At 38.4% G+C, this 15,778-nt stretch overlaps 1 protein-coding gene across 1 annotated transcript in view; it reads left to right on the top strand.

Moving 5' to 3' along the window:
• The first annotated feature begins 2,443 nt into the window (after positions 1-2,443).
• The window catches only part of IPO7 (importin 7), a 55,911-nt gene continuing 42,576 nt past the window's right edge, over positions 2,444-15,778 (top strand). The window contains exon 1 of the mRNA XM_072794112.1: positions 2,444-2,702. Within this exon, the coding sequence (XP_072650213.1) occupies positions 2,619-2,702 (84 nt within the window). The 5' untranslated portion in view covers positions 2,444-2,618. The remainder of the gene's footprint in view (positions 2,703-15,778) is intronic.

Here is a 15,778-nt window from a genome sequence, read left to right as displayed (position 1 = left end):
GCTGAGCCACCGGCGTTGTCCAAAACCATATTTTCCATTACCACCTCTCCCTTTCAGTTTCAGGGAAAGGGAATTAATATTTTTGGAGCACTTTTTATGCGTCAGGTCTTTTTTTTTTTTTTAAGATTTTATTTATTTAATCATGAAAGACAGAGAGAGAGAGAGAGAGAGAGAGGCAGAGACATAGGCAGAGGGAGAAGCAGGCTCCATGTAGGGACCCCGATGTGGGACTCAATCCTGGGTCTCCAGGACCACGTTCTGAGCTGAAGGCGGCGCTAAACTGCTGGGCTACTGGGGCTGCTGTGTGTCAGGTCTTTTACATACATTGTGCTATGCTGTAATTGTCACAATTTCATAATGTACAAGTCAATCCTGGAATCTAAAATTGATATGTAGTAGTGCAAAGAGGATTGGATTTGGAATCATGAAAATTGAAGTATCAATTCTGGCTCAGCCACCAACAACTCATTACTAGCTCATTCATTCCTTTCTTCTTCTATTCACTAAAATATTTATTGAACTCTTAGCAGACATTTAAGCTTCATGATATGTGATAGGGATACAAAAGTGAATAAAATATAAGCCTTATTTTTAAGGCTATCACAATTGAGGGATAGGTAGAGAGAGGAGATTTTTTAAAAGTTTATTTATTTTTAAGTAATCCCTAGGTGTAGACTCAATATGAGATTCAAACTCAGAACTCCAAGATCAAGAGTTAATGACCTCAAGATCAGGAGTCATATGCTCTTCCTACTGAGCCATCCAGATACCCCAGGAAGAGGAAATTTTTTTTTTTTTAAGATTTTATTTATTCATTCATGACAGAGAGAGAGAGAGAGAGAGAATGAGAGGGAGGCAGAGACACAGGCAGAGGGAGAAGCAGGCTCCATGCAGGGAGCGGGATGTGGGGCTCGATCGCGGGACTCCAAGATCACTCCCTGGGTGGAAGGCAGGCACTGAACCGCTGAGCCACCCAGGTATCCCAGGAAATTCTTAAATAGACTGTATCAGTACACTGATAGAGTTAACAATAGGTTATATTGGGATGCCTAGGTGGCTCAGTGGTTGAGTGTCTGCCTTTGGTTCAGGGCATGGTCCTGGAGTCCTGGGATTGAGTCCCACATCAGGCTCCCTGCATGGAGCCTGCTTCTACCCCTGCCTGTGTCTCTGCCTCTCTCTCTCTCTCTGTCTCTCATGAAAAGATAAATAAATTTTTTTAAAGTTATATTAAGGAAATTTTATGATCTTTCACAATTTAAGTAGCTTGTGAACCTTGGATTCTTTATTTGTAAATTAGGAATAATTATATAAACCTTCCTTCCAGGCACAGAAGTTGGCATGTAAGAGATATTAATATTGCAAAGTCCACTGTTTCAGGGAAAGATTTTTGTACCCCCATTCCTCTTTTTTTGCAAACTAAAAACAATAAGTGATCTTTTAACAAGTTGCATTTGAAGGTTTATGATTCATTATAAGTAAATATGTTTATATAATTTTATTATAGCGATGACAAATATGAAAAGAAATTTCTCAAAATCTCAACACCCTAGAAAATCAATTTATTTCATTTGCCAGCTTTGTTTTCCAGTCTTTGCCCATGTTTCAAAGCCATAGCCTCATATAACTGTTTTTGTGTTGTTACTATATGTAATATTTGTCATTTTAATGGCTGTGAAATATTTAATTGAATTATTTTAATTTGCTTAACAGTTCTCATATTGACATTTCTCTTAAAAAGCAGTGTTTTAGTGAAGAGAATGAAAACTTTCAAAGCAGAAATATCCTGTTTGAAATCCTAGGTGAACTTCTTACTAAGTGAACTTGGGCAAGTTATTTAACCTTTCTGAAACTGTTTAACTTTTTTAAAAGATGAGTGTAAATAAATAAATAAATGAATAAATAAATAAATAAATAAATAAATAATCTAATAGAGATTATGTTCTTATTCTGTGTTTACAGGTGATTTATATAAAGTTCCTACCAAAATTTGGAGACTCAATAAAAATCCTATTTTTACTAATTGGTAATCATAGATATGTAACGTTTAATACCTTTCACACATAAAGTTTATTTAATCTTTTGTGTCATTTTCTTAGTATAAAGTCTCATGAATGGGAATTCTTGGGGTAAAGATTATGAACATTTTTATGGCATTTAGAAACCATCTGAAATTACATTTCAAAAAATTTTTTTCAATTACTAGCAATGGATGGCACCACATCTCGCATCACATCCGCCTCACGGTCGCACAGGTATATTATTATGGGAAACCTTTGCGTGTGGTTGTTTTAATTTTTTTTTATGTGCTGCCTGAACATTTTTCCTTTTTGAAAAGCAAGACCTGCCTGTAGCAGCTACAGTTCAAAGCCACGTGGGCTGCGTAAAGCTCACGCGGACTACATCTCCCAAGGTGCCTCGCGCGCGCGCCGACAGGAAGTGGCTGGAGCATCTCCCGCCTCCACGCCGAGGCGAAGAGGTTCTATCCGGGGCCTTGGCGCTTCTCTTTCCTTTCGCGCCGGTTGCCGCTGCGGAGCGCGGCGGGTCCATGTGCGCTGTGAGCGGCGCTATTCCTGGCCCAGTAGCACCCGAACCCCGGGTTTGACCGAGTCCGCGCTGCGATGGACCCCAACACCATTATCGAGGCCCTGCGGGGCACCATGGACCCAGCGCTGCGTGAGGCCGCGGAGCGCCAGCTCAATGAAGTAAGGACGCCGGGCGGGCGGCTGACTGTGGCAGGCCGAACCCTCTGGGCCTGGCCAGAGGCGCGGACGGCGTCTCTCAGGGGCCCATCAGGAGAGGTGGGGCGGGGACCTGACTGCGAGTGCCACGCCAGGGCGCCACGGGCTGCTGCGGTGGTGGCGGCCTCCAAGGCAGCCTTTGCGTCGGATCCTGAGCTGGGCCTCTGGCTGCGGTCAAGGCATGAGGAGCCGGCTGAGGCGAGGCGGGCGTGACGGGCTGGACACATGGCAGGCTCGGGTGGCCAGCCGCCCTCTGGCTCATTTCCAGCTCGTTCCTCGCGCCCAGGAGGGGGCGAAACTCACTGGGAGGTTTTTCAGACGTTTCCGGGAGCCGTCTCGCTGGCGCCGGGTTCGGAGGGGCTCCAGGGAATGTAGAGCTGGTCCTTTGGGGGCTGCGCCTGTCAGCTTGTCATTTCACGGGGCTGATCGGTGATCTGCACAACTTTCCTGCCTGCGACTGGGCGGCTAGGGAAAGCTTTCAGAGGCAAGCCCCCCGCCTCTCTGGAAGGGCGAGGGTAGTGCGGGCTACCTATATCTGTATTAGTCTGATTCCCTGTTCTACGCTGCTAATGCCACAGTGGGAGGCAGGGCTCTGTAGTAGAAAGTGTCGGGTGAAGTGCACCCTTCCAGGTAGAGCTGAACCACTGATTTTCTTGACTGACCTTGGGCAAGTCGCTTAACCTTTTGCTGCTGAGTTTCTCCCATTCATAAAATTAGGCTACAGGGTTGCTGTGACGGTCAAGTGAGAACAGTGTAAGGCAGGGTGCCTTGAAACGTGCCAAGCTTGTTATCAACTCGCTGAGGATTGGTTCCTTTTTTCCCCCTTTATTTTCGGGGGAACCACACTTTGGTAAAACAGCCTTAATATGTGGGCAGATTACTATCTTCAGTTTTATTATTTGTTTCTAAATTTCTGCAACTTTCTATATTTTAGTATTTTAAAGGCTTCTTAAAAGGACTCCTGTAATTTCCTGTGCCAGTTAATAATTGGTCTTTTGGTATCCTACTGAGTCTGCAAGCTTTAGTGAAGTTCAGTGTACATTTATTTTTAAACGGAAAAAGAAGTCCCTCTTTAAAGTAGAAATTCAGTTATTTTATGCTCCTCTTAGCTGGTAGGAAACTCAAGTAAAAAACATTTATGTTGACTTTTCAGAAGCCACAGGAGTATTCCTAATTGGACATCTTCAGTGTATAAGGCTGTTTTTAGAGATCTCTGCCCTCAAGAAACTTATATTTTTATAAGAAGCCTACCCAGAAAGTTTACGCAAATTAAGTGTAAAATTATTTTTAAATAAAAAAGTTAGGGACGCCTGGGTGGCTCAGAGGTTAAGAATCTGCCTTTGGCTCAGGGCGTGATCCTGGGGTCCCAGGATCCAGTCCTGCATCCTGCTCCCTGCATGGAGCTTGCTTCTCCCTCTGCCTGTGTCTCTGTCTCTCATGAATAAATAAATAAAATCTTTAAAAAATAAAATAAAGTAAAACAAAATAAAAAAGTTAAATCTTACATATGTAAGTGCAACTGTCATTAGATCATACCAAGAGTGATGCTAATTTTTTAAAAAAGATTTTGTGATTAATCCCTGCACCCAACCCACAACCTCAAGATCCAGAGTCCCCTGCTTTACCCAATGAACCAGTCCCTATCCCACCCCCCACCCCTCCAAATTGTTAGGCTCAAAGTCACCTTGGGAGGAGCTTAGATTTCTTTTGGGTATAAAATAATTCACTGAAATACATTCCCATTTTGAACCATTATGAAACTATGGAGGGAGTTCTAGATCACTTTGTTTTGTTTTGTGAGAGATACAGGTTAAGATGAACATTATTTTGTCTATGAAGTATTAATGCATAGGTAAGTTTAGGTGCCCCAAAAATTTAGTCAGTGATTTCTACCATGATTTTATTATTCTGACTAAACATGCTGTTTGTAATTGTTAATTTTAAAAATTATTTGAAAAAAAAGAATTGGTTCCCTTATAGAAAAATTTGAAATTCATCCATTCCTCAAGCAGTTATTGAATGTCTAGTAATATACACTGACATCTTATACTTGAGACCTGGGATAAATATTTCATAGGCTGATTTTTAGAAGATGAATAATCAAAATAGTATAGCATTTTAAACTGTTAAGCTTCTGTTAAGATTTTGGAGTACTCTGGAATATTGAACAGTGCTTTTCTGACAAAATTTGTGGTCTAGCCTTTATTTCTGTGATTCTTAGCTGTTTACATTCTGAAATTTCTTTCCATTATTTCATCTTGATTTTTTAGTAATTTTTCCTAAGATAACTTTTCTTTTAATTAGAAAATTCTTATCTTTAGTCTTCATTCAATTTTAATCAAGTGCTTCCATTTGAATGCTTACTTGCTTTGACTTTTTTTTTTTTGTGGCAGAACCTTGATTTAGGAAACAGATCCCAGATAAGTCTTGAAGAAGGTTAACTGTAGTAAGAATGAGGAAGTAACAGTTTATTTCTGTCAGGCTCTTCTTGCTTTGGATAAGACAGGAAGCAATCATTCCATACTGCTTTTATTCAATTGGAATTATACTTTGGTTCATTTAGTTAAAAGAAAAAGATGATTGACATTTGAGTGAATCGCTTAAGCTAATTGAAGTGATATCACTAAGTATAAAAATTGTAAATGTTATCAAAGTATTATAATGCAGATAGTTAAAAACAGAGTTCTCTTGCCTTACAGTGATTGCACTTAACTGTTCCATCTTCTTGGAACTGTTTTATTTCAGTAATCTCCCAGACTTGATCTCTTCTATCATTGTTCAGCTGTCTCCGTTATCACCGAGGACTTCCCCTGAATACAACATTCCAGACACTCTACATCTCCCTTCATTTATTTTTCTCCATAGCCCTGGTTTATCATACATATTTTATTTAGTTTCACTAGTATAATTTTAAGTTTTACAAGGTGAGGATTTGTCTTTTGTTACAGCAGTTCTTTGATTTGTCAGTGTTAGGCTTTACTTCATTAGGGTAGATAATAATATGGGCTTTAGCTCTGTTAAACCACCCTCAAATTAAGGGTATTTAAACCATTTATATATTTTTATGTTACATATAGATAAAATTAAGAAAGTTCCGTTAAACTACTAGAGACCACAGTAAAGACACTTTTCGGCAGAAATTTCAAGATATATTTAATACTCCTTACTGACTTAACTCTGTGGCATGGCATGAATTTTGATTTTTTTTTTTCCCCTCTCAATTGCTCTTACAGTGTTGGACCACGTTGTCATGTCCCAATTTGAAATATCATCATGTAACAAGCTTTGGCTCAAAGACTGGAGAAAACCGATAAAAAGTACAAGAATTCTTGGAAATATGATTGAGAACCCACTTAGTTACTGGGTTTTTTGTTTTTTTGTTTTTTTTAACTATGAAGTGTTCTATACTAGCTGAGGGATGTTAGGAAATTTATTTAACTTCTAAGCACCATTTTCCTTTATGTGTAAGATAAAAGTAGTAATAGTATGTATGTCATAGTGTCATGTGGGTTGAGTGAGATGAGGCATGTAAAAACTTCAGGAAAGTATTTGGCACCTAATAAGTTCTTTTCAGGTTATTTGAACTACTGCATAAGTGCCAACTGATTAACCCATCTACTGTGCCATGCGTTTTATTTCCTGTCTCAGTCTAACTGTAGTAGTTGTATATTTCAGTGGAAAATGATCAGCACTAATGGAGAAGGAACACAGGTGTCTGAACAGTAAGATCATTAGTAGCATTACTGTAACACGAAAATTAGCACAATTATAAACACAGTGCCTGGCACACTATGGACTCTCAGCAATTACTTGTATGCAAAGAGAAATAAGAACTTGAGTAATAGAAATGTCTTTCAGTCTTTAAAGTAGATTTGTGGGATGCCTGGGTGGCTCAGTGGTTGAACGTCTGCCTTCAGCTCAGGACATGATCCCTTAGTCTCAGAATGGAGTCCCCACATCAGGCTTCCTGTAGGAAGCCTGCTTCTCTCTCTGCCTATATCTCTGCCTCTCTCTCTCTGTGTCTCTCATGAATAACAAATAAAATCTTTAGAAAAGTAGATTTGTGTACAGGAATCTGTCATTTATCATTTAAATTATATACCTTGAGATTAATTGACTTCTGTATATCTATAGGTAGAGTTTAAAAAAAATTTTTTTTTAAATACACGTGACATTTGGTATTCATTCAACATTCATCGTATATTATGTTTCCAGAGACTGTTTGCTACTTCCTACTCTCCCTCTCATTCACTTAGAAATACTTGTTTCTTCATTTATAAGATAAAGTTAAGATATCTCTGAAGGTTTTGGCAAATTATTATAGTAGACAATAGTCTTTCTGCATTCTTCCTGATTTTGCTGTCAGTGTTCTTCAGTGGAAACCTTTCTATACAAACCTTTGCTTGTGCGCCCACCCCTCCTGTTAAGCTCTTTCCACCTAAAAATAAGTTTTCTTGTTCACAGATCTTATTAATCCCATCTTAAATGCCATCTTTTCCTACTCAGACCTTCTTTGGTACTTTGTAAATTGAAAACTCCTTTTTAACACCTAGTTATATATATTTGTCCTTAAATTTTAACTATTTTAATTTTATTTGAACTAGATGATTGTTGTCACTTCTCTCTTTTTTTTTTTTTTATTTTATTTATTCATGAGAAACACAGAGAGAGAGAGAGAGGGAGGCAGAGACACAGGCAGAGGGAGAAGCAGGCTTCATGCAGGGAGCCCGATGTGGGATCCGATCCCGGGTCTCCAGGATCATGCCCTGGGCTGAAGGCGGCACTAAACCGCTGAGCCACCCGGGCTGCCCTGTCTCCTACTCTAAAAGTTCATTGACTTTGAACTTCTCTCCAGTGGCAATAAAATCTGTAGATGGTGTTTTTTTTAGTCTTGTGAGATTAGCTGAGAATGGACTATTCAACAACTCATTATTTCTGATTGTTTTCAAATATTTTAAAAATACTTGAAAAAATATTTGAGTGCTTATCATGTGGCAAATTCTATCTTCATGCTGGGGATACAATACTGTACACAAGACAGAGTCCTACACAAGTCCTCAAATGAAGCTTAGATTTGAACTGAAATTTTAAGTGTAATGTCAGGAAAATTTTTTTTGAAATGTTTATTCCGAATAACAGTTCCCAATCTGGTTCTTTTTCTTTTTTTTAATTTGAGAGAGAGAGCAGGGGAGGGGCAGAGGGAGAGGGAGAGAGAATCTTAAGCCAACCGTGCTCAGTGCAGAGCCCTACACGGGTTTGATCTTAATGACCCTGAGATAACCTGAGCTGAAACCAAGTGTCAGGCTCCTTTGATTCATTTAATAGCAAATGTCTTTTGATAGGCACTGAGCTAAGTGGTTGATAAAGAAATTTGTGATTCCTGCCTTTCTGGAGTTTCATAGTCAACACGGCCCTCACAATGCATGCGGTTGAGACTTATAATAGAGCTATGTGTAAGTTTTGGATAAGAAAACTATTAAATCTGACTTTGCTTAAGGCAGATATGATCTTAGCATGAGTATTCTTTCCCTCTTATACTTGCAGCAAGAAAAATGCCTTAAGTAGAATTAGAAGGCTTACCTAGGAGCCTTTTAAACTTTCAGTTCCTAAACTTAATGTGCTGTAACGTGTTTATGTAGATAGAAATGCTGCTTTCTCACATACTTTATGTGAAAAAGTAAGTGAACATGGCTTTGATAAGTTTCTTAATACTTCTTTGTGTTTACCCTTTAAATTCATAGACTACCTGAGTCACTTCTAGGATTTTCACAAATGATTACAGTTACTACTATAAGTGATATATTTTTTTTTTAATTTTTTTTTTTATTTATTTATGATAGTCACAGAGAGAGAGAGAGAGAGAGAGAGGCAGAGGGAGAAGCAGGCTCCATGCACCGGGAGCCCGACATGGGATTCGATCCCGGGTCTCCAGGATCGCGCCCTGGGCCAAAGGCAGGCGCTAAACCGCTGCGCCACCCAGGGATCCCTATAAGTGATATATTTTATTCATAAGTGGTGAGTTTGATTTTGTTTTATTAAAGGACTTATGAAATGTTCAAGTAATGAAAATATTAGGTCTGGAAAAGTTCAAAATGATGGCATGTTTGTAGTACAATTTGGCATGTCTAGAAATTCAGCAAAATATTTATGGGAATATAATGTATATTTTTGGAAGACAGAATAGTCTGGTAACATTCCTTTTTTTTTTTTTTTTTTTTAAGATTTTATTTATTTATCCACAAGAGACACACAGAGAGAGGCAGAGACACAGGCAGAGGGAGAAGCAGGCTGCAGGCAGGGAGCCCGATGCGGGACCCCATCCCGGGTCTCCAGAATCATGCTCCGGGTTGAAGGCAGCCCTACCTAAACCGCTGAGCCACCCGGGCTGCCCAGTAACATTCCTTAATTAGGAATATCTCTAAGTAGATGCTGTTTTGAATTTAGGAGAGGGAAAGTCCCTGTATACTTTGGCTGTTACACAGGAAATTATTCAGTGACAGCATGTTAAAGATCTGAAAGAAAGATATCACTGGCATTAATATTCATAAGTAAATTTCTCTTTTAGATATAGATGCACATAGTATTTAACTTATTATTTGCTTCTATCAGTGGCACATTAATGATGAGTTTGATTTAAAGTGGGGTTTTTTTCTTTTGGTTAATTTGGTTAAGGTAATTTGTAATTAAGTTTTTTTTAAACTCCTTGGTTGAAAAGCATTTTTTAATTTTTATTTACTTATTTTCTTGAAAAGCATTTAAGTATTACCACTATTTAATGAAAAACTGAAAGACATAATGAAGAGTCTCAACCTGGTCCTAATTCTACCACTATGATGACTTAACCTCTCTCTGCCTAATATTTCGTGTAAATAGAGTATTTGTCTTTGTCAAATTCTTCTTTTAAGATTGATTGATTTGAGAGAGAGCATGGGAGGTTGGGGGAGACAGGGAGGAGAGAGTCTTAAGCAGACTGTAGCAGCCCCATATCATGACCCTGAGATCATGACCTGAGCAGAAACCAAGAGTCAGATGCTTAATGGACTGTGCCACTGAGACGCCCCGTCTGTCAAATTTTTTAGTAAAGCAGAAAAGTTAGGGATCCCTGGGTGGCGCAGCGGTTTGGCACCTGCCTTTGGCCCAGGGCGTGATCCTGGAGACCCGGGATCGAATCCCACAACGGGCTCCCGGTGCATGGAGCCTGCTTCTCCCTCTGCCTGTGTCTCTGCCTCTCTCTCTCTCTCTCTCTATCTCTGTGACTATCATAAATAAAAAAATAAATAAATAAAAATTTAAAGCAGAAAAGTTAGAAATCCCTTTGCTCTTGGGACACTTGGGTGGCTCAGTGGTTGAGCGTCTGCCTTGACTCAGGGCCTGATCCCAGGGTTCAGGATCCAGTCCCACATCTGGCTCCTGCAGAGAGCCTGCTTTTTCCTCTGCTTATGTCTCTGCCTCCCTCTCTCTGTCTCTCATGAATGAATAAATTACAATCTTTAAAAAAAAAAATCCCTTTGCTGAATAAATAAATACAATCTTTTTTTTGAAAAAAAGAAGAAATCCCTTCGCTCTTAAAATTATCTGGTTGTTTTCATGCATATATTTTGATGTCATAGTGCCCTCATGCTTGTCTTTTTCCTTAAAAATAGTGTAAAGTACAGTAGCTAATTGAAGCTCTCTTTGGTTGCATTGCAAAGAAGGGAAATAATAAAAAATTACCTCTTAAAGGGTTACTATAAAAGATACTGACATCAGGTAATTCTTTTTTTTTTTTTTTTTTGACATCAGGTAATTCTATTGGAAAATGTAGGTCTAAAGGGGCAATTGATACTGAAGAAAACAACTTAAGTTTTAAGTCAGGTTTGAGGATGTGGTAAACATCAGATAGAAAATGTATAGCAGGGGAATCCTGGGTGGCTCAGAGGTTTAGTGCCTGCCTTCAGCCCAGGGCGTGATCCTGGAGTCCCAGGATCGAGTCCCATGTTGGGCTCCCTGCATAGAGCCTGCTTCTCCCTCTGCCTGTGTCTCTGCCTCTCTCTCTCTCTCTCTCTCTCTCATAAATGAATAAATAAAATCTTTAAAAAAATGTATAGCAGGCAATTGGGAATGTGGAATTGAAGGTTATGAGAGAAAGCAACAGTAGAAAACTTATTTTTCTGGGTAAATTGTGAGGAAAGGAATATGAACTAGAGGTGTGGGGTGAACTGGATGGCTTCATTGTTGGCCATGCCCGTTTTTTGGAACTTTAAGAAACAGGAAAAAGGAGACTGGAGAATTGTGCGTAAAAGTAGGAGGAAGCCAGGAAAAGGAATTTTAAGTAAGAAGGTTGGTTGTAGGAACTTAGTTTCCTTTTTACTTAAATGAATTTCATAGATTTTCTACCAGTGAACACGAATTACTTATGTAATAAGTAAAAAGCTATTAGGAAACAAAAGGTTGACATTTCTAAATGAGAGAAATTAAAGCAGAATGAAGACTTTGGAGGGAAAAGCTTTTAAAATATTGGTAACCTCGGAGAAAGCAATTTTCTGATAAAGTTAGTAGAATGCTAGTAAGAGGATGGGGAGAAGACTGTAGGTTAAAGGGTTAGTAGGGTCTGGGGAAATTTGTTTATGTGAGTATGTGTATTTTTTTCTTTTGTAAAGTTATACTTACTTTGGAGAATAGGGGAAGCTGCCCATGGAGTAGAAGTTTTTTAGGCCTATTAATACCTAGTAATAATAGCTTTCCACTTATGATGTTTTATAGTCATCTATTCTAGAATTACATCCTTGGTACTGCTTTAAGACTGTGTCATCCGGGACGCCTGGGTTAGTAGTTGAACATCTGCTTTCCACTCGGCATGATTCTGGGGTCATGGAATTGAGTCCTGAATGGGGCTCCCTATAGGGAGCCTGCTTCTCTCTCTGCTTCTCTGTCTCTCATGAATAAATAAATAAAATCTTAAAAAAAAAAAAAAAAAGACCCTATCTTTATCTGATTGTGTAAAAATTTAAAAAAAAAAAAGTTCACACTTAATATAGGTCTCGATTTGGTCACAATTTACCTATTCATTTTTTTTTAAGATTTTATTTATTTATTCATGAGACATACAGAGGGAGAGGCAGAGACATAGGCAGAGGGAGAAGCAGGCTCCTCATAGGGATCCCAATGTGGGACTTGATCCTGGGACTGGAATCACCCTGAGCTGGAGGCATACTCTCAACCGCAGAGCTACCCAGGCATCCTTTACCTATTCATTTTTGTTTTTCATTGTTGTTTTTCATTCTCTTAATAAAAAATCTCTTTTTTAAAAAATTTATTTATTCATGAGAGACAGCGAGAGAGAGAGGCAGAGACACAGGCAGAGGGAGAAGCAGGCTCCATGCAGGGAGCCTGATGTGGGACTCAATCCGTGGACCTCAGGATCAGGTCCTGAGCCAAAGGCAGACGCTTAACCACTGAGCCACCCAGGCGTCCCTTAATATAAATCTCTTAAACCTTAAACTTTTCCTTTTAAAAATCTTGTCTCCCCATCTCTATGGGTTTAAATCCTTTTAATGCAAAATTTTACCTGTTAGTCCAGGTAGAATTATTAATACCCCAACCTATCTTATAGTGATCTTTCATCTCTGTAGTGTCTGACACATTGTAAGTACCAATAGATAGAATAGAGGTAAAGGAAAACGAGATGGAGTTGTGGCTGTTGAGGAATTTTGATGAAATGAATTAAAGGTGAATGTCAAATTATCTGGGTTAATGACAAATAATGAGAAGGTAAGAAGTTATATAGAAAGGTAGCTTTGTGTTACCTTTTAAACTTGAGTATTGGCAGTTTTAGTTCTACCTAATGATGTATAAATGACCCATTTGTTGCTTCAGTTTTCCTGGTTCTCTGATTGCTGGAAACCAGGAGCTTGAAGAAGGGCCTTTTTTTTAATAGCCTTTTTTTTTTTTTTAAGATTTTATTTATTTATTCATGAGAGACCCAGAGAGAGAGAGGCAGAGACATAGGCAGAGGGAGAAGCAGGTTCCATGCAGGGAGCTCTATGTGGAACTCGATCCTGGGACTCCAGGATCAGGCCCTGGGCTGAAGGCAGGTGCTCAACCACTGAGCCACCCAGGCGTCCCAAAGAAGGGCCTTTATTAACTAATGCCAACAGTTTACATTTATACCCTAACTTGTACTCTAAAACATTTATTGTAGCATCTTGAGGCCTGTATCAATGTTTACTTGTTGAGAATACCATAATTACTCAGATTTTAGAGTCTTTGTAATAAAGATTGATGGTAGTGATATTTTTACTTAAATTTATGTTTTAAGTTTACTATAAAATGTGAAGGTTTTTTTTAACATATGATAATTATAATAAATATGATAGAAATTCTTTCAAATATGTTAGTTTGCTGTCCCCAAGAATGCCAGAAAGTTATTAGAGATAACCTAGTGCTTAAAAGGGTAAGTTTTCCTATTTGAACAGTTAATCTATATCTGTTTACTCTTTTATAATTGTACTGATTTGTGGTCTTTTACTTTTTTTTTTTTTTTTTTTCATTTTAAAACTTAGTTGGGGTATAATTTTACATCCTTCAAAATATTTCTTTCTTTGAAAGGGGGGTCCCCCTCATAAAATATATCTGTCTTAAGTTAAACTCAGTGATTTTTAGTAGATTTAGCACGTTGTATAACTATCACCACAGTGTAGTTTTGGAAACTTTTCATTAACCCAGTAAGATCCCTCCTTCCAGTTCAATCTCGTATCCCAATCTCCTTCCAGTTCAATCTCATATCCCAGGCCTAGGTGATTGCTAATCTACTTTCCCTCAGAATTTTCTTGAGAATTTCATGTCTGATAGTATTACTTTATGTCTATTTGTTAACTTTCTTTGGGAGACTATAAGGCATTAGAGATTTCAGCTGGATGGAAATTTGTATGGGGCAGGTAGGTAGATATCCATCCAGGTTGAATTTGCTTGTTACTTCTGCTGCCAGAAACATCTTTCTTACCCCTTGGTCTAGCTCAGCTGTCTGAAAGTAACACATTACCTGTTGCACCTTTTAGACTTGTACTTGTGTGTTTTTGAAGGCAAAGTGACTTAAAAGAGTAATAAAATAAATACTTATTTTAATAGTTCAGTTTTGTTGATTTTTTATTACAACTTTATTGAAGTCAACTACTTAAAGTTTCCACTTTGTTGTTAAGATTTTATTTATTTATTAGAACATGAGTGTATGAGCTAGGGGCTGGGGGTAGGGGGGCAGGGGCAGACAGAGAGGCAAAAGCAGACTCCACCCTGAACAGGGAGCCTGATGCTCTTCTCCATCCTAGGACCCTGAGATCATTACCTGAGCGTAAGTGGAATGCTTAAAAGACTGAGCCACCCCGGTGCCCCTCCAGTTCAGTGGCTTTTAGTATATTCAGTTATGCAACCATCACCACAAACTTTTTTTTTTTTTTTTTAAGATTTTATTTATTTATTCACGAAAGACACATACAAAGAGAGGTGGAGAAGCAGCAGGCTCCATGCAGGGAGCCCGATGTGGGACTCCATCCCAGGACTCCAGGATCACGCCCTGACCCGGAGGCAGATGCTTAACTGCTCAGCCATCCAGGCGTCCCATCCACAAACTTTAGAACATTTTCATCACCCCAAAAAGAAACTCCAAACTGTTAGTGGTCCCCCTCTCTGCCCCCTGCAAACCCCCCTTCCTAAGGTACTGGTGTCTTTCACAAAATGTATTTTTAAGGTTCACATATGTTGTAGCATATATCAGTGCTTCATTCTTTTCACTACGAAATAATATTTCATCACATGTATGGATATGCCTTATTTTGCTTATCCCTTCAGTTGGTGTACTTGTGGGTTGTTTCTACTTTTGGGCTATTATTAATTAATAATGCTGCTGTAACTGTTCAGATAAAAGTCTAGTTAATTTTTTTAAATTGAGGGATAATTCACATGTAATATTAAGCTCAAATATGTATAGCCCATTCCATTTTTACCTAGGTACCACTATTCAGATCAAAATTTTTAAAACATCCCTATTGGCTTAGAACTTTCCCTTGAGACTTTCCCAGTTGATACCTTTCCTCCTTCAGGTTACCATTATTCTGACTTCTGTTAGTTATAAATTAGACTTGCCTATCTTTGAACTTCATATAAATAAAATCACATGGTATGTACCTAAGTAGTCTAGCTTCTTAACATGTTTTTTTGAGGTCCATATTATTGCTTGATTGCGTAGTTAGGCTTTTTTTTAAGTTACTGTATAGTATTTCATTGTATGAATTGTACCATAGTTTGTTTATACATTCACTTATCAGTGCACAGGTATTATTGTGGACATAAGCACTTATTTTCTTGGGTATATAAAACTAAAATTGCTAGGTTGTAAAGTAGGTGCATGTGTGAAACTGCCAGTTTTCCAGTATGATTGTACCATTTTATGCACAATCTACCAGCATTGTGTATGAGTTCCATTTTTTTTCACATTCTCACTAGCACTATGATGCTTTGCATACATTGTTTTCAGGTAGGAGTGTCCACTTGTACTGATTTTTTTGTAAATTGCCTGCATATATTTGCTAATTTTTGTTTTGGAGTGATTTTAACTCTTCCTCAGATGTTGCAGATATCCCCCCACCCCCTCCGCTTTTTTAAACACTGTTTATACTGATGAGAGAGTGGAGCATATAAAAATCTTACTTTTTTATTTACTTGATATGAAAACTATTTTTATAGCTCATGATTAGCTTTTTGGTGTCATGTCTTTTGGTGTCATGATTAGCTTTTTTTCCACCAAGATGATAAAAATATTTACCTTGGGGTTTTATTTTATTTTTTAAAGATTGTATTTGAGAGAGAGAGACGAGAGAGAAGTACTCTCACTGAGCAGGGCTCACTCCCAGGATCTGGAAATCATGACCTGAACCAAAGGCAGATGTTTAACCAACTGGTTCAAAAGGTTCCCCTGGGATTTTATTTTTTATATTTAAACCTTAAGTTAGAAGTTGATAAAATTCTTTTGTTAGTGTAACATTTGTGGAGTACCTATTGTGCTTGTA

This window comes from Canis lupus, chromosome 23, assembly GCF_048164855.1.
Source record: "Canis lupus baileyi chromosome 23, mCanLup2.hap1, whole genome shotgun sequence".
Classification (NCBI taxonomy): Eukaryota; Metazoa; Chordata; class Mammalia; order Carnivora; family Canidae; genus Canis; species Canis lupus.
This window is presented reverse-complemented; position numbering and strand designations above follow the sequence as displayed.